The following is a 25,298-nucleotide window of genomic DNA, read 5'->3' on the forward strand; positions in this document are numbered from 1 at the left end:
TAGTGTACATTTGGAATTGTATTCAGAATCAAATCCTACAAGGACGTTGTAACTACCCAAATGCAACTAAAATGACATCAATTGTTTATGTAATACAGTAGTAAATGGTTCTTATGTGGTTTCTTCATTGCCACAATTATTCAACCCCTTAAAGACTACCACTCTGAAGAACAGAGGTTCATACAGGTGCTTTCCATCAGGTATTGAAAACACCTGTGGATGTCACCGAGCAGCAATCAAGCATAATAAGCACCAATTAGGCAGCTTTAAAATGACTGTGATACTCAGCTCCTTCTAGACATTTACTGGTGTGGTTACAAACATGGTGAAGGCAAGAGAATGGTCCAGGAAGACAAGAGAAGAGGTGATTTCTCTTCACAGGAAGGGCAATGGCTATAAGAAGATTGCAAAGATGTTAAACATACCAAGAGACACCTTAGGAAGCATCATTCGCAAATTCAAGGCAAAGGGCACTGTTGAAACGCTACCTGGTCGTGGCAGAAAGAAGATGCTGACTTCGACTGCTGTGCGCTACCTGAAGCGTAGAGTGGAGAGAAGTCCCCGTGTGACTGCTGAGGAACTGAGAAAAGATTTGTCAGATGTGGGTACAGAAGTTTCAGCCCAGACAATAAGACGCACACTGCGTAATGAAGGCCTCCGTGCCAGAACTCCCAGGCGTACCCCCTTGCTGTCTCCAAAGAATAAGAAGAGTCGACTGCAGTATGCCAAAAGCCATGTGGACAAACCACAAAAGTTGTGGGATAGTGTTCTGTGGACTGATGAAACAAAATTAGAACTGTTTGGGCCCATGGATCAACGCTATGTTTGGAGGAGGAAGAACAAGGCCTATGATGAAAAGAACACCTTGCCTACTGTGAAGCATGGTGGAGGGTCAATCATGCTTTGGGGCTGTTTTGCTTCTGCAGGTACAGGGAAGCTTCAGCGTGTGCAAGGTACCATGAATTCTCTTCAGTACCAGGAGATATTGGATGGAAACGTGATGCAGTCCGTCACACACCTGAGGCTTGGGAGACGTTGGACCTTTCAACAGGACAATGATCCCAAGCATACCTCCAAGTCCACTAGAGCATGGTTGCAGAGGAAAGGCTGGAACATTTTGGAGTGGCCATCGCAGTCACCAGACTTAAATCCGATTGAGAACCTCTGGTGGGACTTAAAGAAAGCAGTTGCAGTGCGCAAGCCTAAGAATGTGACTGAACTGGAGGCCTTTGCCCATGAAGAATGGGCGAAGATACCCGTAGATCGCTGCAAGACACTTGTGTCAAGCTATGCTTCACGTTTAAAAGCTGTTATAACTGTAAAAGGATGCTGTACTAAGTACTAAGATTGAATGTCACTTGGGGGTTGAATAAAACTGATAATGCTGTGAGCACAGAAAAGACATTTGTGGTTATTTCATTATAACTGTTATGTTATATTTGTCTGACCTACAAGTGCCTCTTTAATGTAAATGTAAGCAAGATGACTGAATGATCAAAAGCAATGTCAAACTGGCCAAAACACTTAATTTCAGTGGGGGTTGAATAATTTTGGACACAACTGTATATATATATATATACAGTCAGGTCCATAAATATTGGGACATCGACACAATTCTAAAATTTTTGGCTCTATACACCACCACAATGGATTTGAAATGAAACGAACAAGATGTGCTTTAACTGCAGACTGCTAGCTTTAATTTGAGGGTATTTACATTCAAATCAGGTGAACGGTGTAGGAATTACAACAGTTTGCATATGTGCCTCCCACTTATTAAGGGACCAAAAGTAATGGGACAGAATAATAATCATAAATCAAACTTTCACTTTTTAATACTTGGTTGCAAATCCTTTGCAGCCAATTACAGCCTGAAGTCTGGAACGCATAGACATCACCAGACGTTGGGTTTCATCCCTGGTGATGCTCTGCCAGGCCTCTACTGCAACTGTCTTCAGTTCCTGCTTGTTCTTGGGGCATTTTCCCTTCAGTTTTGTCTTCAGCAAGTGAAATGCATGCTCAATCGGATTCAGGTCAGGTGATTGACTTGGCCATTGCATAACATTCCACTTCTTTCACTTAAAAACTCTTTGGTTGCTTTTGCAGCATGCTTTGGGTCATTGTCCATCTGCACTGTGAAGCAGCGTCCAATGAGTTCTGAAGCATTTGGCTGAATATGAGCAGATAATATTGCCCGAAACACTTCAGAATTCATCCTGCTGCTTTTGTCAGCAGTCACATCATCAATAAATACAAGAGAACCAGTTCCATTGGCAGCCATACATGCCCACGCCATGACACTACCACCACCATGCTTCACTGATGAGGTGGTATGCTTAGGATCATGAGCAGTTCCTTTCCTTCTCCATACTCTTCTCTTCCCATCACTCTGGTACAAGTTGATATTGGTCTCATCTGTCCATAGGATGTTGTTCCAGAACTTTGAAGGCTTTTTTAGATGTCGTTTGACAAACTCTAATCTGGCCTTCCTGTTTTTGAGGCTCACCAATGGTTTACATCTTGTGGTGAACCCTCTGTATTCACTCTGGTGAAGTCTTCTCTTGATTATTGACTTTGACACACATACACCTACCTCCTGGAGAGTGTTCTTGATCTGGCCAACTGTTGTGAAGGGTGTTTTCTTCACCAGGGAAAGAATTCTTCGGTCATCCACCACAGTTGTTTTCCGTGGTCTTCCGGGTCTTTTGGTGTTGCTGAGCTCACCAGTGCGTTCCTTCTTTTTAAGAATGTTCCAAAAAGTTGTTTTGGCCACGCCTAATGTTTTTGCTATCTCTCTGATGGGTTTGTTTTGTTTTTTTAGCCTAATGATGGCTGGCTTCACTGATAGTGACAGCTCTTTGGATCTCATCTTGAGAGTTGACAGCAACAGATTCCAAATGCAAATAGCACACTTGAAATGAACTCTGGACCTTTTATCTGCTCTTTGTAATTGGGATAATGAGGGAATAACACACACCTGGCCATGGAACAGCTCAGAAGCCAATTGTCCCATTACTTTTGGTCCCTTAATAAGTGGGAGGCACATATGCAAACTGTTGTAATTTCTACACCGTTCACCTGATTTGGATGTAAATACCCTCAAATTAAAGCTGACAGTCTGCAGTTAAAGCACATCTTGTTCGTTTCATTTCAAATCCATTGTGGTGGTGTATAGAGCCAAAAATTTTAGAATTGTGTCGATGTCCCAATATTTATGGACCTGACTGTATATATATATATACAGTCATGGCCGAAATTGTTGGCACCCTTGATATTTTTCCTGAAAATCAAGTATTTCACACAAAAAAGGTATTGCATTAACACATGTTTTGCTATACACATGTTTATTCCCTTTGTATGTATTGGAACAAATATAAAACAGAGGCAGAAAAGCAAATATGACATAATGTCACACAAAACCCCAAAAATGGGCTGGACAAAAGTATTGGCACCCTTAACTTAATATTTGGTTGCACACCCTTTGGAAAACATAACTGAAATCAGTCGCTTCCTATAACCATCAATAAGCTTCTGACACCTCTCACCCGGAATTTTGGACCACTCTTCCTTTGCAAACAGCTCCAGGTCTCTCTTATTGGAAGGACACCTTTTCCCAACAGCAATTTTAAGATCTCTCCACAGGTGTTCAATGGGATTTAGATCTGGGCTCATTGCTGGCCACTTCAGAACTCTCCAGCGCTTCTTTGCCATCCATTTCTGAGTGCTTTTTGACGTATGTTTGGGGTCATTGTCCTGCTGGAAGACCCAGGATCTTGGACGCAAACCCAGCTTTCTGACACTGGGCCCTACAGTGCGACCCAAAATCCTTTGGTAATCCTCAGATTTCATGATGCCTTGCACACAGTCAAGGCACCCAGTGCCAGAGGCAGCAAAACAACCCCAAAACATCATTGAACCTCCACCATATTTTACCGTAGGTACTGTGTTTTGTTCTTTGTAGGCCTCATTCCGTTTTCGGTAAACAGTAGAATGATGTGCTTTACCGAAAAGCTCTATCTTGGTCTCATCTGTCCACAAGACGTTTTCCCAGAAGGCTTTTGGCTTACTCAAGTACATTTTGGCAAACTGTAGTCTTGCTTTTTTATGTCTCTGTGTCAGCAGTGGGGTCCTCCTGGGTCTCCTGCCATAGCGTTTCATTTCATTTAAATGTCGACGGATAGTTCGCGCTGACACTGATGCTCCCTGAGCCTGCAGGACAGCTTGAATGTCTTTGGAACATGTTTGGGGCTGCTTATCCACCATCCGGACTATTCTGCGTTGCAATCTTTCATCAATTTTCCTCATCCGTCCACGACCAGGGAGATTAGCTACAGTGCCATGGGTTGCAAACTTCTTGATAATGTTGCGCACTGTGGACAAAGGCAAATCTAGTTCTCTGGAGATGGACTTGTAACCTTGAGATTGTTGATATTTTGCCACAATTTTGGTTCTCAGGTCCTCAGACAGTTCTCGTCTCCTCTTTCTGTTGTCCATGCTTAGTGTGGCACAGACAGACACACAATGCAAAGGTTAAGTGAACGTCTCTCCTTTTTATCTGCTTTCAGGTGTGATTTCTATATTGCCCACACCTGTTACTTGCCCCAGGTGAGTTTACAGGAGCATCACATGCTTGTAACATTCTTATTTATCCGCAGTTGTGAAAGGGTGCCAATACTTTTGTCCAGCCCATTTTTGGAGGTTTGTGTGACATTATGTCGAATTTGCTTTCTTTCCTCCCTTTTTTTGTTTTGTCCCAATACACACAAAGGGAATAAACATGTGTATAGCAAAACATGTGTTAATGCAATACGTTTCGTGAGAAATACATGATTTCCTGGAGAAATATCAAGGGTGCCAACAATTTCGGCCATGACTGTATATATATATATATATATATATATATATATATATATATACCGTATGTTGATTTCCTGGAGAAATATCAAGGGTGCCAACAATTTCGGCCATGACTGTATATATATATATATATATATATATATATATATACCGTATGTTGAAATGCATTTTTATTGCAAAATATATGAAAAATATTTTTATTCACACATTTCAAATATACTGTATGTCTTTAAAAATACAAATCGACATTTTTGGAATGCATTTACAAATACATGTAAAAATATATGTTAAAATTACTTTTTTATATGTTAAATAAATCTGAAGAATATATTTAAAAAAATATATTTTTAAAAATATTTTCATATATTTTGTAATATATAAAAAACACATTTCAACATGCAGTAAATATTTGGAAATGCATTCCAAAAATGTAGATTCGTATTTTTAAAGACATACAGTATATTTGAAAATTTATTTTTAAAAATACACAGGCAAAAATAAAGCAATCGCTGCAATAAACTAGTATGTTTTGTAATTTATAAATCTTTTATTATATGGTGCTTCTACCGTTTGATTCTTATGAACATTCTCCTTTTTTTACAGGATAAACAGGGAATTCCCTGGTGGCTGGGACTTAGCTACAAAGGCATTTTCCAATATGATCATCATGATAAAGTGAAACCACGAAAGGTATGTGTATTATCATGAAAACCCTTACAGAGCTCAGTATTGTTCAGGATGTTTTGCTTTGTTATTTGAGAGTATTTCTTTCAAGGAAATGTGTACTGAGAAAAAGACCAAAAGCTAAATTTCTTCTGGAGTTTTAGTTGGCTGTCTGTGGCTTCAATGCACAATCACCCACTGGCTGCCTATTTCTAGAACAATTGGCAATTGGCCTGGAACAAGCATTCTGCAAAGAAAGTCAAAGTAAACTTAGAATGCCTGATCTGCATACTTGCTCTAGGCCTGTGACTCAACATATTGAGTCCCTGGAATCATTTTGTTTTCAAAGAAACTTGCTAAAGGAGCTACTGCTTCTTCTCAGACTATTTGCTGTATGTGGCCTATTTTTCCTAGAACATTCCTGGAGTGTGTAGCTATAAATATCACACTGAGATGACTTGCAGAAGTTCACAGAGAAGGATTATGGAGAACAGACCTACGAATACTAAACTGGCACCTAAAAAAGGAACGGGATGCACAATAATGATGCACAGCTGTTTCTTACATGAATAAAATGAGACTCTAATCAGTGGCTACACTCATAGCGATTTGTGATCTATATAGGTACTAGCGATTGCATTAGGTGCAACACACAGTATTGTTCTGCACTGTGATGATTGACTGAAATTATCAAAAGAAAATACAATCTATCAGCTAAAAATCTAAATGTTTAAAAACAATGGGAGGCTGACAGACCCGACAACTTGCTCATGGAGCGATTACCTGCTTACAGGACCCCTCATTCGCAAGTTATCGCTCCATGAGTGATTATATGTGAGCGCCCATGAATAGCTGCAGGAGCTGTCAGCCTCCAATTGTTTTCAGTGGGGCTTCTGCCTGCAGCTAATTGGAAGGAACCCTCACTGGTTCTCCCATGTCTAATCGGAAAGAGCCCCATTTGCAGGAGTGGGGCCATAAATGTTACAATATGATGGCCTCTAGACTTTTGAAGAGTACAGACTTACAGATACTTGGGTGATGCCGAACAAACGAAAAAGATGCAGTAGAAATGTTGCAATTTCTATCAATTCAGCTTTTGATCCTTATGTGTGGCTTAAGGCAACCTACTACCATCTCTGGCAAATATAAATATATCAAGTTTTGATGGTAGGTTTCCTTGTTCCAGTCACCAGAAAACTGGTTTGAAATGCTCGAAAAATGCCCTGTTTTTAGTCTATATACCCAAAGTCTGTAGAATATCTATTACTGCTCTTTTGCTCTCTTGCTCTTTTCTGTCTCTTTAAATCAAGCTGTTTGTTCAATATAAATAAGATTGCGATGGGGCACTACCATCTGAAATATACTGCTACAATCACCTTTTTGGTCAGTTTTGATTAACAGTCAAAAGGAAAAGGAAAATGTACCTTTTGGTGCTGCTTATCCCACCTAAATACATGCATTATTATCAGGGGTGGACTGACAACTCATGGGGCCCCTGGGCAATAGGGGATCATGGGGCCCCTGTGTCTATGCCCAAACTCAAAAAAGCCTATGAAAAAGGTACCAGGGGCATCTCATGGGGCCCCCTACTGACCCCGGGCCCTCGGGCAGTGCCCGAGTTTCCAAATGGTCAGTCCACCCCTGCTTATTATGCATGTCCATTTGAACTGATTTGAATGGAAAACTGCAGATCAAAGTAGCATACAGGGTTTATTTTTACAATGTATTGAAATGTAGTGTGTTGGTGGGAACAGACTACTGAAAACAACAGATTTGTTTAAGTCCATGTATTATGCCTGAGGTGGGGAATATGCAAACCGCATAACAATGCACCTGCTGGAACAAGGTCAAAAAAGCCCATGTATTCTCATAAGACACAATAGTGCTAACACATTTGTACATGGGCAATGTGGGAAAAAGATCAGCAGTCTCGTGATTTATTTGAAATGACTAGCAGGGTACAGTTACCAAAAAAATTGAGTGGACTTCAACCTAATACAAAATGTAGGCATTACATTATGAAATAGGCAGATCTAGTATCTTCCAGCCAACTCTCTATTATTATGATGATCTGCCATATTTTGTTACATTCACCTTTATTCATAGCAGTACTATGGGTGAGGTTAAGGGGTTTTAGCATAAAGTTGATTCTCTGGCAACTGTGGGTTAGTTTAAGTCTAAGATGCTCTCAGAGATACATAAAGTGATTATGACTGTTAGCTGGTTAAAGGGTACCTATTTATTTATTTCTAATAAATTAATGTAAACTAAAAGATAACACTTGTTGTCAACTTTTCACATGCACAGTAGATAGTGTAATTTACATTTAACAGAAGTGCCATGCACAAAGAAGGTGTCAGTGTTGGTCTAGACCCCTGCAGATAAATTAGTGTCCACCTCTTAGGTTTATGGTCTGTAAATACCCACATCCAAGCTGTAAATTGTTTCGGGCAATAAATGTCAGAATTTGTAAGTTCCACAAGATCTCACATAGCTGACACTGCATGGCAAAAATAATATGCAGAATAACAAGTAAATTAAATAACTATAATACAGCTGCTGTAGATCCTTTTTATAATACAGCTGCTGTAGACTGGCACACTAAAACTAACAGATTGCTTTAATCACATGTAAATGTTTGTCAAATTATTTAAAAAGTAGTTAAACATGTTTTTTTGACTGGTAAAAAAAAAACACAGGACTTGGTAGATTGTGATGTAATTTCCAATAAACTGTTTTTGTGTCGTTTAAATAGAACACGGGTCTCCAAACTATATAAGCAAAGGGCCAGTTTACTGCACTTCAGACTTTAGGGGGGCAGAATTGTGGCCGAGTGGGTGGGCGGAGAAAATGTCAGTGGGAGGAATAGTGCCCCATCATTGGGTTCAGTGGGAGAAATAGTGCCCCATCATTGGGGTCAGTGGGAGGAATAGTGCCCCATCATTGGGGTCAGTGGGAGGAATAGTGCTTCATGCCTGGTCACTTGGAGTAAAACAGTTACATAGTACCTGTGGTTAGTGGGAGGAGGAATATCACCCCCTCATGGGTATCAGTGGGCGGAATAGTGCCCCATCATTGGTATCCGTGGGAGGAATAATGCTCCATCATGGTGTCAGGGGGAGGAATAGTGCCCCATCATTGGTATCCGTGGGAGGAATAGTGCTCCATCATTGGGGTCAGTGGAAGGAATAGTGCTTCATGCCTAGTCACTTGAAGTAAAACAATTACATAGTGCCTGTGGTTAGTGAGAGGAGGAAATGCACCACCTCATTGGTATCAGTGGGAAGAATAGTGCCCCATCATTATTATCCGTGGGAGGAATAGTGCCCCATCATTGGTATCAGTGGGAGGAATAGTACCCCATCATTGGGGTCAGGGGGAGGACTAGTGCTCCATCATTGGGGTCAGTGGGAGAATTAGTGCCCCATCATTCATATCAGTTGGAGGAATAGTGTCCCATCATTGAAGTCAGTGGGAGCAATAGTGCCCATCGTAGGTGTCAGTGGGAGGAATAGTGCTCCATCATTGGTGTCAGTGGGAGTAATATTGCTCCAACATTGGGGTCAGTGGGTGAATTAGTGCCCCATCATTGGTATCAGTTGGAGGAATAGTGTCCCATCATTGGAGTCAGTGGGAGGAATAGTGCCCCATCGTAGGTGTCAGTGAAAGGAATAGTTCCCCATCATTGGAATCAGTGGGAGGAATAGTGCCCCATCATTGGAGTCAGTGGGAGGAAAAGTGCCCCATCGTTGGTGTCAGTGACAGGAATTATGCCCCAAATACCCAATAAAAGTTAGCAAAGGGCCGCAGCTTGGAGACCAATGGAACTCAATGTAGAATACTAGTACTATGGTGAGAATGGATGGAATCTAACGCAGCATAATACAAACATGCTAGACATTTAGGGAATAAAAATAAAGCAGTAACTGATTAACATTGAAGTAATATATTGTATCACTATATATATTCACTTGCATTTTTTCTGGGTTCAGGTATTGATGTAACAAAATGCAAAATGTAGGGAAGGTAATATTGTTCATACAGGCAGAGATTGTTATAATCTTGGAATTAAAATAACTGTTGCTTAAAAGAAGTATTCCAAAGGAAACAATTCCTGTCCTGCTGCCCTTGCTGCTGAACTTCGTTGTGCAGAGGAAAGAAGCAAGCTGGAAAATATTCTGAATTTCACACAATGAGTGTTTTGAAAGCTAGTGTCCCAAGCTGCGCTCTGTTTTTTTTATTGCCATCCCCTATGTAACTACAGGACACAGTAGTGACATAGAGGACTGCACTGATCTTCTGAATAATAGTTCAGCAGCACAGACAGCAGGACAAGTACATTTTAATGGTTTTCTTTGCAGGGTGTGCTTCTTTTCAGCTGTTTTAAATTAGCATAAGAGTTACTTTCAGGGTTTGTTCACACTTAGTACAGTGGCCTGCCTTTTTCCACACTGGATCAATGTGGTCACTGGTAAGGCAGATAGAAAACAATTGTTTTCTGAGTGCCTTGTTCACACCACAACACTGATGTGATGTACATTGGGTGAAAATGCAGACTGGACCACAGCATGGTACCAAATGTCACAGTACTGCAGCGCAGGAATGAAGTGGCACCACATGACAGTTCAAATAAAGTTACAGAAAAAGTAAACAGTGTGATGAGCTGAAACACGCATCTCACTGCTTAATGCCAGACCTCACACTGGCAGGTGCCTACATGGTAAAGTGCTATGTTTTACTGTGGGAGCAAGTGTGAACCAACCCTCAAGTTGAATTGTGAAGTATACAAAAAAAACAAACACCCATACTCACCTTCATGTGACACTGCAGCTGCACCAAGATGATTCTAAGACCAACAGCCGAGCCGTCATATGACCGCTGATCAGTCAGCTCTCAGTCTGGGCAGATCAGAGAGCAGTGATCGTCGGTCTCTGTCCCCTACTCTGCTCTTCCTCCACTCAATGTAGCACCAGGGGAGGTGGCTGGCACAGCTTGCTCCTGCTCTCAGTTGCATGCTGAAATTGGAGCCAGCTATCTTGAAGGCAGAGGGGTGGATTCCGGCAATATTGTCAGAATACTTTCTGAACTCTGCCCCGCCATGCAATAATCTACTGTCAGCTGGCTCAGGGTCACAGGAGAACACTAATAAATGTAATCCTGTGACCATAAGGAAGAGTATGGCCAAAAAAAGATTTGTCCATACTTCTCTTTTATGGCTGAACTGCGGGCAGTTGTTAAAAAAATATGAATTCAGTTATTTAACCACTTGCCTACCGGGCACTTATACCCCCTTCTTTACCAGGCCAATTTTCAACTTTCAGCGCTGTCACACTTTGATTGACAATTGCGCAGTCATGCAAGATTGTACCCATATGAAAGTTTTATAATTTTTTTCCCACAAATAGAGCTTTCTTTTGGTGGTATTTAATCGCCGCTGGGCACTTTACTTTTTGCGCTATAAACAAAAAAATTGCAACAAATTTGAAAAATTAAAAGTTTCTTTGTTTCTATTATAAAATTTTTCAAACAGGTAATTTTTCTCCTTCACTGATGTGCGTTGATGAGGCAGCACTGATGGGCACTGATAGGCGGCACTGATGGGCAATGATAGGCAGCACAGATGGGCAATGATAGGCAGCACTGATAGGTGGCACTGAAAGGCAGCACTAATGAGGTGGCACGGATAGGCGGCACTGATAGGCGGCACTAATGAGGTGTCACGGATAGGCGGCACTGATAGGTGGCACTGATAGACAGCATTGATAGGTGGCACTGACTGGCATCACTGCTGGGCACTGACTGGCGGCACTGCTAGGCATTGACTGGCGCAACTGCTGGGCACTGACTGGCACAACCACTGGGCAATGACTGGTGGCACTGACTGGCAGCACTGCTGGGCTGCACTAATGGACACTGGTGGGCACAGGTGGGTGGGCACAGGTGGGTGGCACTGCTGAGCACAGGTAGGTGACACTTCTGGGCACAGGTGTGTGACACTACTGGGTGGCACAGGTGGGTGCACTGCTGGACACAGGAGGGTGCACTGATGGGCACAGGTGGGCGCACTGCTGGGCACAGGTGGGTGCACTGCTGGGCACAGGTGGGCGGAACTGGTGGGTGGCACTGCTGGGCACCGATCATCAGGGCACTGATCAGCAGTGCCCTTATGATCGGTGCCAATCCCTAGTCTGACAACTGCCGGTTCTCGGCAGTACTTTCCTCACGCTCTGACAGTGTGAGGAAAGTGCAGCCAAGAACCGGCAATTGCATTTCCCGGTGATCAGCGTGTCATTGGACACGGCTGATCACGTGGTAAAAGGCCGCTGTGATTGGCCTTTTACCACATCATATGATCAGCTGTGTCCGTAGGACACAGCGATCACGGAGATTGCCGGGTGCGCACCCCCGGGGGCGCGCAGGAGAGCGCGTTCTGGGAGGACGTCATATGACACCCTCCCAGAACTGGCCGGCCGCAGTGTAGCTGTTATTCGGCTATCTGCGGTCGGCAAGTAGTTACTTGTGAAAAAATAACCTGGCATACGTATCCACTAAAAGCCTCTTGTAATCTACCTGTAAAAGGAAGGGACCGAAGACAAGCAGGCCTCTACTATTTTGCACAGTGCTGTCAGTCAACAGCTTGAGCAAGATTACCGGAAGAGAAAGCAGAATGATGAACACATTTGTCAGTGTGATGCTTTCCTTTCATTGTTCAGACACAAGCTGGGGTCAGGTTTGTGTCCAGCTGTAATACCTAACTGGAGAATACGAAATTGAAGTCACTGACCTGGGTATGCCATTATGGAAGGGGGCCTGTATCACAAGACAGGCAGAACTTGCTGTGTTCTATCTGTGTATTTAGCTGCTTGTCTGGAATTCAGCTTTAAGCATGTGGGCAGTGACCAGGAAGGTATCTTGGTCTTATTGAATTCAAGATACATCAAACATTCTTCAATTACAAGCAGACTCCGGAAAGCACTTACTAGTAATCCCATTTCTATCTGCTATTTATCTTTCTAATTGATTAACTAAGAAATCTGCATTAATGTTAAGTTATTGAAGCTAAATATATACTCAAAAATTATGTTACTGTTTCCAGATACCTAGATTGTGTGCAAAGGAGCAATAAGCCTTATTGCATTTGTCTAAATACACCTACATACTTCCCAACCATTCCTTACTTGGTACCATATCCTATGTCTTTATGTTCACTTATAATGTACCTGTTTGTACTGTAAATAAATTCAATATCATGATTCAAAATGTGTATTATATCTTCCAAATATTTATTACAGGTACTTATATAACGCTGTCAATTTTACACAGCGCTTTACATATATATTTTATATTCACATCAGTCCCTAACCCTCAAGGGACTTATAATCTAAAGTCCCTACTTTACATTCATACATATACATACTAGGGCCAATTTAGACAAGATCCAATTAGCCTACCAGCGTGTCTTTGGAGTGTGGAAGGAAGCCAGAGTACCCAGAGGAAACCTACGCAGGCACAGGGAGAACATGCAAACTCCAGGCAGGTAGTGTCATGGTTGGGATTTGAACCAACGACCCTAGTACTGCCAGGCAGAAGTGCTAACCATTTAGCCACTGTGCTGCCTGTTTTAGTTTTTTTCCCTTTGTTTTCATCTGGTGGTCTAACCATAAGGGCTCTTTAACAGGGGCATTGAAAATTGATGTTTGGGTCACGTTTTTCTGCTTCAAAAAAATTGATTTATGATCTATTGGTTGTTGTAACACTTTTGGTTATGAGCATATGATACGTTTTCCTTGGATTAGTTCATTTGTTCTTTGGCATATATAAGTGTGCTCTTTAAGCCTTGCATCTTAAGTACACTACTTACTTTGACCACTTTGCTTGGTGGGAAGATTGTGTGTTTGGGACATATTATTCACATGATTTTTAGCTTTTAAATATGTCAATCACCTGCCATCAGGGCCAGTCTGATGCTTAGATAGAAGAGGCACCCATCTTGCCCACTGCAGCTAGGGAGGTACAAACTGGGGTGGACTGTTGTCCAACAAACGTGACAGTTGTCAGGACAAATAGAATACAATCACCCACACAAAAACAGTTCCTGCCACTAGGATTGTCAAAACCCCTATCACTGTCAATTTTGTTGGACAAGCACCTGAATTAAAAAATTGAATTCACATGCTGATTAATAATATTGTATGTTTAACAGCATACAATTATTGAATAAAGATTTTTTTGCTTTGCAATAGTGGCCCTTTAACAACAGGTATCTATCACCCCGTCATTTGTAAGATTGTAAGAAGCCAAGCAGTTTTCGTGTTGTTTCCTCTTCAAGATTTGTTCCTTAGCTCAGAATTAAAAGTGTGGGCGGTGTGTCCGCCACTGGCCAAACTGAATTGTACAACTTGTACTATGATAAACAGTTATTCCTACAGCAGCTCTTAATTATTTGGTAGAATAAACAAACTCAGCTCTAGACTTCCATGTTGGGTGCTAGAAGAGGAGCCAGACAGCCACAGACAACTAACATGCATACAGCAAAAGAAGGGAAATCTGCTCTTATATCAAAAACTTTCATCACTTTTAGAAGCCCTTGAGAAAAATAAAAGGAGAGAGCTGGCTACAACTGTGTTTACTTAAGCTTTGTTTAACTATGTTATAGAATAAGATTGGTTTTTGTGGCCTTGTGACAAAACTTGGCAATTCAGTATGAGGAACAGACATAAGCAGTGGTATCTTTTTCAGGAAAAATTGCACGTCAAAGTGATCAAATACATCCAGAGATAAAGACAACTGAATATGTATGCATATCTTGTAAAAGTCAGGTTTGGCTTACCTTTTTAGCCTCCGTGTTATTGTTTTAATGTGATAGGCAGTTTCACCGATTAAATATGAGGCATGGGAGCTAGAATGGGGCAGTATGAAGCTTGAATTTTACAAAAAGGTCAAGATTTACTTATACCATAAGCTGTCTATGTCCATAGACCTTCAGGCATGCAGTTGTTACTGCTTGTGCATGTTTTACATCATATACTCTAGCTTCTTCACTAGCTTTGTAACTATGTTTATGCTACATTATTTCTTTTAAGTCTATATTTTTGTTATTGATTGTAATGTACACTATATTGCCAAACATATTGGGACACCTACCTTTACACACACATGAATTTTAATGGCATCCCAGTCTTAGTCCTTAGGGTTCAATATTGAGTTGGCCCACCCTTTGCAGCTATAACAACTTCAACTCTTCTGGGAAGGTTTAGGAGTGTATCAATGGGAATGTTTGAGCATTCTTCCAGAAGTGCATTTGTGAGTTCAGGCACTGATGTGGGATGAGAAAGCATGGCTCGCAGTCTCTGCTCTAATTCATCCTAAAGGTGTTCTATTGGGTTGAGGTCAGGACTCCTCCACAAATTCGCTCATCCATGTCTTTATGGATCTTGCTTTGTGCACTGGTGCTCAGTCATGTTGGAACAGGAAGGGGCCATCCCCAAACTGTTCCCAAAAGGTTGGGAGCATGAAATTGGCCAAAATGTCTTGGTGTGATGACACCTTAAGAGTTCCCTTCACTGGAACCAAGTCCAACCCCTGAAAAACAGCTCCACATCATAATATCCCCTCTACCAAACTTTACACTTGGCACAATGCAGTCAGGCAAGTACCGTTCTCCTGGCAACCACCAATACCAGACATGTCCATTGGATTGCCAGACAGAGAAACGTAATTCGACACTCCAGAGAACATGTCTCCACTGCTCTAGAGTTGAGTGGCGGCTTGATTTACACCACTACATCCGACTCTTTGCATTCCACTTGGTGATGTAAAGCTTGGATGCAGCTGCTTGGCCATGGAAACCCATTCCATGAAGCTCTCTATGCACTGTTGTTGTGCTAATCTGAAGGCCACACAAACTTTGGAGGTCTTTAACTATTGAGTCTGCAGACAGTTGGCCACTTCTGCGCACTGTGCGCTTCAGTATGCACTGACCCCACTCTGTCATTTTACGTGGCCTACCACTTCATGGCTGAGTTGCTGTTGTTCCCAGTTGCTTCCACCTTATTATAATACCACTAACAGTTGACCGTGGAATATTTAGTAGCAATTAAATTTCACGGATGAACTTATTGCACAGGTAGCAACCTATCACGATACCATGCTTGAATTCACTGAGCTCCTGAGAGCAACCATTATTTCACAAATGTTTGTAGAAGCAGTCTGCATGCCTAGGTGCTTGTTTTATACACGTGTGGCCATGAAGGTGATTGGAACATCTGAATCCAATGATTTGGAGGGGTGTCCCAATATTTTTGGCAATATAATGTCAATGTAAAAGTAGATAATCTCAGCAATGTGTGATCCGATTGCAATCAAATATACACATGGGGTCAGCAATATTTAATGAATACATATTAAGACTCATTTTAATACTTAGGTTGTGCAGTTACATAGTTGCATTGCTCCCTTATCTCTGAAAAAGTCTAAGGGTAGCTATTAACAGCCCAATAGTTGCAGGTATTGCTCCCAGTTTCAAGCATCACTTATGGTTATTGAGCCATTTGTGAACTTCTACCAGAAGGTAAAGACAGCGTCTGTTCCAGGAGGTGTACCAGCATGTTAAAAACATATCTCTGCAAGTAGACCTAATCCCTTAGACCACTTTGGTTTAGAATGATGGATCATGTTGCTGCTGTTGCTGTTAGGTTTAAATTTGATTGGTTCCCAATTTTTGTGACTAGTTCGAGGACAGGAAGACAGCTCGTTTCTCATTTTTTTCAGAGATATCTGCCCATTTATGGCACTCTATGGTACAAGTCTGACTGACTGAAAACAATAAACTAAACTGAACTCTTAAGAGTCACCAATAGACAGGGAACAATAATTATATTCCCTTATGTACAGTAAATGGGGCATTACCGACTCTATATATAAAATATGCTCCTCTATGATGGGATCTAAAATTAGTCTCTAGGCTGGGTGTCTTTGAGGTATACAATTGGTTTGCCAGGCTTGGTTATGTCAACCAGCTGATTTTGTTTTAATCCAAGAAAATGCAAGTCTGGGATATCTTCCTACTCTTCTCCCTTTCTCCTCTGTAAGCATAAGTGTGCACTCTCAGGTGAACTAAGGGTGCATGTTTGCAGAAGGGACTTATGTAAGACAATTTCATGTGTCCAACTGCCATCTGATGTCATAGGAACCATCCCACAAGTCAGTGTCTAAACAACTAGTTATTTGCTGCCCAGCCTAAATGATCTGATTACATGGGACATATTTAGCTATAACTTTTACATTCAGGTTACAAAGTCAAAAAAGCACTCTAATATCAGAATAAACATGACAGGATCACCAGAGCAACCTCATGGTGACAAGGCCAAAAGAGGCTGATATATATTGCCAGGTTTATTTCAGCATTTTCTCACTCATATTGTTTTTAAACCCACTTTTCATAACTGTTAGTAGAGAAGAAAAATCTGGTCCGCTGCACATCTGACAAAATCACTTTTATTTGGACATATTCAAATTATACACTCCACATTGTAGAAAAGAGGGAACATACCATTCCAGCTAACACATTTCTCGCCACCGTCAGAGCTTAATGGTGGTGTGAAATGCATTAGCTGGAGTGCTATATTATCTCTTTTCTACATTGTGGAGTATCTAATTTGAATATGTCCAAAAAAAGGGGATTTTATCGGATGTGCGGCTGACTGGATTTTTTTTCTCTACAATGATGACTGTAATGACCAGGGCCTGCACCTGCTAGTGTGCAGTGGAGGTGATACAGGTGGAGACCAACCTTGAGTGGTGATTTCTTTTCATTTATAACTGTTATTTATTTGCTCTACATTTTTTATAATTCCTTAAATACATGGGCATATACTTTATGAATACTCTTCTATGGTTAGGAGACCCATAAATGCTTTCATTAGTCAAAATTTTTAAAAATTAGCACAAGGAACACTACTTACTATTAATCTGATGTGTCCCTTGTGCTACTGGTTTCTGCATTCATTGTACTCTTCCTCCTCTGATTCTCCCCCTACCCCCACCACCATAATCTTGGTCTAACAGAGCCAATGGACCTGTCATATGCTCACCCTTTATTCTCCTCTCCTCTATTCATAGAAGCTATACTATATCTTCCTTAAATAAAAAACTGTCTATGAATGGAGGAGACAGATCTTTCATTCATCAACTCATCCTCCATTTATTAGCGTCCACGAAATTTACTTTATGAGTTTTTATTTATGTGAGTAAAGTATTACACTAGAATAATTTATTAATGATAATAATGCTATACATGGTGTACCGTATATGTTTCTGTTACATAAGGTTTAGTTTGTCTCACTTTGAGTGGTTAATACAAAGTTCATTGACATGTGGAACTTTAATGGTATTACATGGTGACTAAAGGACAGTAAACTATATGCTGTGTTGTAACGGTTAAATGGGGCAATGGCCTAGCAAGCAATTGGTTCATTTGGTGAGAAAAAGGTCTGAGTAGATAGCAGCATCATCCTGATATATTACTTGCATAGCTCTAGTCTTAATATAGCATGAGGTTACTTTGTTAATGGATTCCAATAAGGAGAGTAAAACATCCCTGCCTAAAACAAGCTAAAAGCACAGTATTGCTTTTATGAATGAGAAGGTCATATCGATGTCAGGCTTACATCTGCCACTGAATTAAGAGGATTGGTTTGGGATCTCAGACAGTATGTGGTTTGATGGATGAGGAATTCATTTAAGGGAACATCTTGGATACATTAGCAGGTCATATTAGAAAGGGAAACCAGCTTTTGTTTCTAAAGCAGGATGTCAACAGCTCACCGGAAAAAGATTAGGTCTGTCCTTTTTTTATCATCATTCCCAAACATTTGCACAATTCGGATGGAATTTAATAAGCAGTGGGCTGAGACCACAACATTTATTGTAGGTCTGTATGGGATAGCAACAGAGAGATTAATGTCTGGAGATGAGCGGAAGGCTGGACCACCAGGAAATAAAACCGTTGAAAAAAAAGAACAAATCAGGCTGGGATTTGAACAATGTTCCTGACATTTCTTTAGCTGGGTTGAAATGCAGAATGGTATTTTCCAGAGTAAATGAGTATTTGTCTATAGAGCATGGCTCAGAGGATTGTATTGCTGACTGATGTTATACACAACTGTTTACAGATTTAGTTTTATTATCCTGGCATTTATTCATCCTAAAATGAATTAAAATAGCTAATATTTGGTTTTGCTTCAATCACTAGCAGGGCAGTCCTTTTTTTTTCAATTCCAGTATGTTTCCTTTGTGCGATTTTTGTTATTTTTTTTTTTTTTTTTACTTTTAACAAAAACTGATCTTCCTAGCAATAGCTGTATGATACATTCAATGCTTTGTTAAAATCTACAGACCTACACTTTACTTTTGTTTCCTGGAATAAAAGAAACCTCCCATAAGGAAAATATGGGGACTGTCTTTGATAATCCCCTCCTGAACATGCTGTTTGGCTGGTTCTCCTACCCATCCTTTCTCTTCAACATGTTGAGTTGCTGTCCTGAAACAAGTGGGCAGCCAGTGAGGTCAGAATGCATGTATACTTGTTCCAGGTTGAATGTTTTGAAGCTGTTGAATCACCATAACAGTGAGCTGGACAGGTGTAGTAACTAGACAAGGAGTTAAGTAAAGCTCCACCGTGAGTGCCACTCACACCTTGCCACTATGAGTCGCACTCGAGGTGTCCACCTTAATTGGCCTCATCGGCAGCATAGAACTGGCCGTGGGGCAACCAACATTTTCAGTAGGAAATCAACAATTGCAATCTATTATGTGTCTTTCATGACAGGTTTGAGTTCCAAGAATTCAGCCACTTTCTAAAAATGTTCAGGATTACTAGGGGTGAAGTCAAATGAGGTGTATACCACCTTGTGGAGTTATCTCTATAATGCCTATTTTTTTTACTGAGCACTGGGAACATAGCTATTGCTGGACTTCTGGTGCTCCAGAGCTGGACCTTCTGTTCTCTGCTCCTGGAGCTGTAGAGTCCTATGCAACCACTCTACCCACCCCTTCCATCCTTTTGCCCAGTCACAGAGCACTTTGTATTATGTGAACCCATTCACAAAATACAAAGCCTTCTGTGAAGGGGCAGCAGAAGACTGGGAGTATAGTGATAACTGCACTCCCTACGCTCAGTAAAACTGTTAGTTGTAAATAGAAGGGATAAGTCCATGAGGTGGACTTGGATTTAACTCATAGTAATTCAGCACATTTTAGACAATAGCTGAATTCCTGGAATTCGGCTTTAGGCCTCATGCACATGGTAACACTCCGAACATGGTAGATTTTTTCTGCCAGAAATTGCCAGAAAAAATACCTCTAATGTTGCTTATGTATGCCATATTGCATTCAGAGTAAATGCATTCAACTAGTCAGAATATTATTTTATTCTAGCCATTGGAATAATTTGCTCACATATGCATGCTTGTTTGCATTTAGACATATTTACGCATGTACACACTTAAAAACCATTGATAACCTGCGCACGTGCATTTTTTTTCTGCCCCCGAACACTGCAGACAAATAAACATCCGCGTGTGCATAGCCACATAAAATGACATGCAGCTGCATTCATAAATTTAACAAAAAATGCCAGACGCCCTTAGCAGTGACATTTCTTATGAAACTGAAAGAAAGTTGCTGATCAACGATATTTATTCTGGCCATTGAAATTAATTAACACTCAAGTGCTAACTGCGCCTAGTGGTAATATATGTTTTGATGCGTTTACATGCATCAAGAGTTTTTTCTGCCAAAATGCCACTTCTTCTGGACGCGCTTGCAGTGGGTTTTTCTTTCTACCTGTATACTCCTCTAAAAGCTTATGTGTGCATGGACACATATGCCAACATTCAAGGATGTTTAGAGACAGAAAATTGAAATGTTGGATGCCCCTAGGAGGAGCTGAAAGAATGTCCAGGTTCATGAGGCCTAAGTGGGACTTTAACTTGGAACAAATATGTGCTTATTAGGTGTCTGACACCAGAATCTTTGTTCTGGCTTACTGTACCAACATGTAGTAAAAAAAAACAATAGGGATGACAGGCCTGAAGAAAGCTCAGCAGTGGCAGCTCTTATATATCTGTCATAGCACAATCATTACAAGGTTCCCAAACAGCATAGTGACTATTTGTGAGAATGGTGTCATAGATGTGACGCATCCTGTTTTCCTGTGGAGTTTTATTGTCCTGTTATTGGGTATCTTCATCCCACTAAGTAGTAAAGCACTGACAACTGTGCACTGACTGAGTCAGAGGGCCATAAAGAGATCTAGAAGGCTATTGTATGTTCTCCCTCAAAACTTTGCAGGGTCATTGCTAAACTGAATTATGCTCTTTCCCTTTATACTTTGATTGGTAAATTAGGAATATATTCAGAGCTTGCGTTCATAATTTATTTATTTCAGGTACTTATGTAGTACCCTCAATTTACGCAGCGCTTTACATGCATATATTGTACATTCACATCAGTCCCTAACCCTCAAGGAGCATACAATCTGAAGTCCCCAACTCACATTCATACATACACATACTAGGGACAATTTAGACAGGAGCCAATTAACCTACCAACATGTCTTTGGAGTGTGGGAGGAAACCACAGTACCTGGAGGAAACCCACGCAGTCTCAGGGAGAACATGCAAACTCCAGGCAGGTGGTGCCGGGGTTGGGAAATGAACCAGCGACCCTAGTACTGCCAGGCAGAAGTGCTAACCATTTAGCCACTGTGCTGCCCAATATTTCACAGCTGATTATAAATGTAGCTTAAACAGTTAAAGTTGTATTAAAGCCAAAACAAAAAATGTAATATATTTCAACTTACAAAGCCTTAGATGTGGTGGCTGCATTAGTTTTCATTTTTGAGGCTTTTTTCTCTCTCTTTCCCCCTGGCCATTAACACATCTCCTGCATTAGCATGCCCCCACTCTGTCCTGTATTAGCATGCCCCCACTAGGGGACAGCTTTGGACAGCAACATTGTCAGTCTGGTGGGGCGAGGGGAGTGTTAGATGTGCTGTCAAAGTGGTCTCCAAACTACGGCCCGGGGGCCAGATGTGGCCCTTGGCTTGCTTTTATCTGACCCTTGGGGCACTATTTTATCCACTGATACCAACAATGGGGCATAATTCGCTCCACTGACACCAATCATGTGCCACTATTCCTCACAATGACACCAACAATGGAGCCAGTGACACAAATGATGGGGCACAATTCCTCACAATGACACCAACGAAGGGGCATGGTTTACTCCCACTGACATCTGGACCTTTTCTACTCAAACTGGCCATAGTCCGCCCCCCCCCCCCCTCAAAGTCTAGAGGACAGTAAACTGACCCTTTGGGCTTTCAGATTGAAATACCCTACACAAATTGCAACAAAAAGCCAAACTCCAGCTAACACTTTATAAGCAGTTCCAACAGTTTTCTTTCTTTTGGGATTAAGGTTTTACATAAATAAAGAAAAGGTGGTCATTGTAAGCACTCTTGCTGTGGTGGCTGTATTAGTTCTCTTTTTTTCAGGTGTTTTTTCTCTCTGTTTTAACCTGGTGATATAGCCAATATTAGAATGCCTACACTCTGAATGAAGGACCAACACTTTGGAGAGACAACTTTGGACAGCAGTTTTGTCAGTTTGGTGGACAGTTAGTGTTAGGCTCCATTTACTTCTGAGCGTAGCATTTTTGAGTATTTTGTAGCACGCGTTTATGCATGGTTGTGTGTGATTTGCTCTTGCGATTTCTGACTTTTTGAGTTCTGGCATTTTTGTATTAGCCAGTAGAGAAAATTTTAATCTGTGACATCAATTGTTGCCATGTTTTGCCAAGCCAGAAAAACGCTCTTGGTCTTGGCGAAAGCACATGAAAACTCATGATTTGCGTTTTTCCATGTATTTCTATGGGAATTAAAAAGGAACCAAAAATGCATCAATCTGCCTGAATGGAGCTACAAAAGTAGCTCCAAGACTTTTTTGAGCTTCAAGCATTCTGCTTCAGGGGGACTTGGAGTGGAGTTGTGAACCATCTCCATAGAGTAATATTCATTTTTTTTCCCTGAGCATTTTGGAGCTTTGAGCTTTGCACTACAAAATGCTCAGGTGTGAAAAGGGACTTACATACACTAGCAGATTTAGATACACTAATCAACAAAAGCCAAAATCCAGCTAACACTTTATAAGCAGTTCCGGCAACAGTTTTTTTTTCTTCATTTCATTTTACATAAATGAATAAAAGCTGTAAGCTCCCTTGTCAGTGTTAAATGGTTTGTCTCAGCCCCCTAACTGCCACATCTGCAGGACAGCTTGTTCTGTTGAAAAAAAAATTACAAACTCGCTGGCAGGATCACCAAGTGAAAATAAAAGAAAGAAAGCCAAAAAAAATAATGAAACCGTCACACCTAGGAACTGGTAAGCTGTAATAATAATAAATGTTTGAATTTGGATTTAATATCACTTTAAGGCTGGACAGCTAAATGCTTGTTCTGCACAGACAACATCAAAGAGATGTATACACAAAGTGTAACCAAAGAGCAATTGGAATGATAAATGTACACAATCTGATCTATAGCAGGACCTTCTCATCTTGTTCAGGGCTGTAAATCAGACTCAACAGCCCTTATCCTGGCATCTAGGCAGTGCTGTATCTGGATATTTGAAGGCTAATGGCTAGTAATGTTTTCTTTCCTTGCTTCCTGCCCCACACTGTACTTTCTCATATATGGGCATTGTGTTGGTTCCTCATATATACACCAGCGTTATGTATGCTTCTCCATATATACACAGCCTAGTGGTATATTTTATACTTCCGTACTACATGAGCCAAATAATACATGCTAAGAAAAACGTTTTAATATGACAAGACAAATATTATGAAAAGAAATTGTCATACTCATCCAGATAATTGATTGCGGATTAGTCTATAGCTACAGAATACCATCCAATAATACTATACCTTGAGTAAATAGATATGTTGTGTATATTCACTTTCACTTATGCATACTATACACTGGCAATGATTTTTATTTGTGTCTACAACAGCCATGGTAAGAGATAGGTTCACAACTGAGCGGGTGTTACATAGTTAGTCTGGCTAAAAAAAGACAAAAGTCCATCAAGTTAAAAAAAAAAAAAGTTATATTCCTACACCCACAGTTGATCCAGAGGAAGATATGGGAAGGTGTATATCACATACCATCCTGCAAAGCAAAAAAAAGCACACTGCTGTTTAGCAGATGCGTGGGAGTGCCATTAATATTAATGGCACCCGCACACACTGCATTTTTGGAAAAGGCGCAGGGACCATTTCCTAATGGGATTTGTAGTTCCGCAACACCTGGAGGGCCGCAGGCTGAGCACCCATGATCCTAGGCAATGCCTCATGGGATTTGTAGTTCCGTAACACCTGGAGGGCCGCAGGTTGAGCACCCATGATCCTAGGCAATGCCTCATGGGATTTGTAGTTCCGCAACACCTGGATGGCCGCAGGTTGAGCACCCATGATCCTAGGCTATGCCTCATGGGATTTGTAGTTCCTCAACACCTGGAGGGCCGCAGGTTGAGCACCCATGATCCTAAGTATGCCTCATGGGATTTGTAGTTCCGCAACACCTGGATGGCCGCAGGTTGAGACCCATGGTCCTAGGCAATGCCTCATGGGATTTGTAGTTCCGCAACACCTGGAGGGCCGCAGATTGAGCACCCATGATCCTAGGCAGTGCCTCATGGGATTTATAGTTCCGCAACACCTGGATGGCCGCAGGTTGAGACCCATGGTCCTAGGCAATGCCTCATGGGATTTGTAGTTCTGCAACACCTGGAGGGCCGCAGGTTGAGCACCCATGATCCTAGCCTAACACCATGTGTGTAAATCAGAGCCAGTCAGATATCTATGATGTGTGCTGAGAATTGTTATATAGTAAATAAGATAGTGAACATGCTCTGTGGAAGTATACCTTATGGCACCACTCCATGCTGTGGATGGAAGGGCAAAGATCACCCCACTAGCAAGTGAAAAGAGGGGAGCATGAGTCCAAGCGATTCCAGTGTCAGCCAATACTAGTGAAGGGATGGACACTGCTCAACCGACCCCAGGAGTCCAATGTTTAGGAATGGCCTTACCCACTGACACGTTTCGCCCCACCCACCGGGGGTTGGTCACAGAGGTCTGTGGGCAGGACGAAACGTGCTAGAGGGCCCAGAATGGCGGCTGAGGCCATTCCTTAACATTGGACTCCTGGGGTAGGTTGAGCAGCATCCATCCCTTCACATGCTGTGTGGCAGGAAATAAACTTTCAACATTCTCATATCTAGCAGATAATAGCAGGTATTTTCAGATTTGAAATAAAAACATGATTTATAACATGTAGTCAATGCAACAATGTGGGTTTAGTTATACTGTTTATTGTGTACAGCTGTATGGATAACATGTCTGCTTAAACTGTTGCAAAATGAGCAACTGTTTGTAGCAGCAAAAACTGGCACAGAAGCTGAAATAGATAATAAACAATTATTAGGACCCCATTAATGGCTCCCTCACTTTACTATCTACCTACAGACTACAAACATATAACGCTGCCTTAGATTAGGAAACCTCCTGAAAGCATCCAGTACAAAAAAAAAAACTCCCTCACCCTGGGGTGACAATGCATTATCTATGTGTGGAACAGGACACAGCACAATGATGTGGTATTATTGTAAACCTGAGATGAAGTGCCCTAATTACTCCCAGAGGTATAAATCACTGCT

The 25,298-nt window shown here is 41.3% G+C and overlaps 1 protein-coding gene across 6 annotated transcripts in view; it reads left to right on the plus strand.

Moving 5' to 3' along the window:
• FRMD4A (FERM domain containing 4A) overlaps window positions 1-25,298 on the plus strand; it is a 558,898-nt gene that overhangs the window by 469,464 nt on the left and 64,136 nt on the right. For all 6 annotated transcript variants that reach the window (XM_089686117.1, XM_089686116.1, XM_089686118.1 and 3 more), the window contains exon 11: window positions 5,461-5,547. In XM_089686117.1, the coding sequence (XP_089542243.1) occupies window positions 5,461-5,547 (87 nt within the window). The remainder of the gene's footprint in view (window positions 1-5,460; window positions 5,548-25,298) is intronic.

The sequence above is a fragment of the Staurois parvus genome, unplaced genomic scaffold, assembly GCF_062004578.1.
Source record: "Staurois parvus isolate SC_StPar_1 unplaced genomic scaffold, SC_StPar_1.0 ptg000019l, whole genome shotgun sequence".
NCBI lineage: Eukaryota > Metazoa > Chordata > Amphibia > Anura > Ranidae > Staurois > Staurois parvus.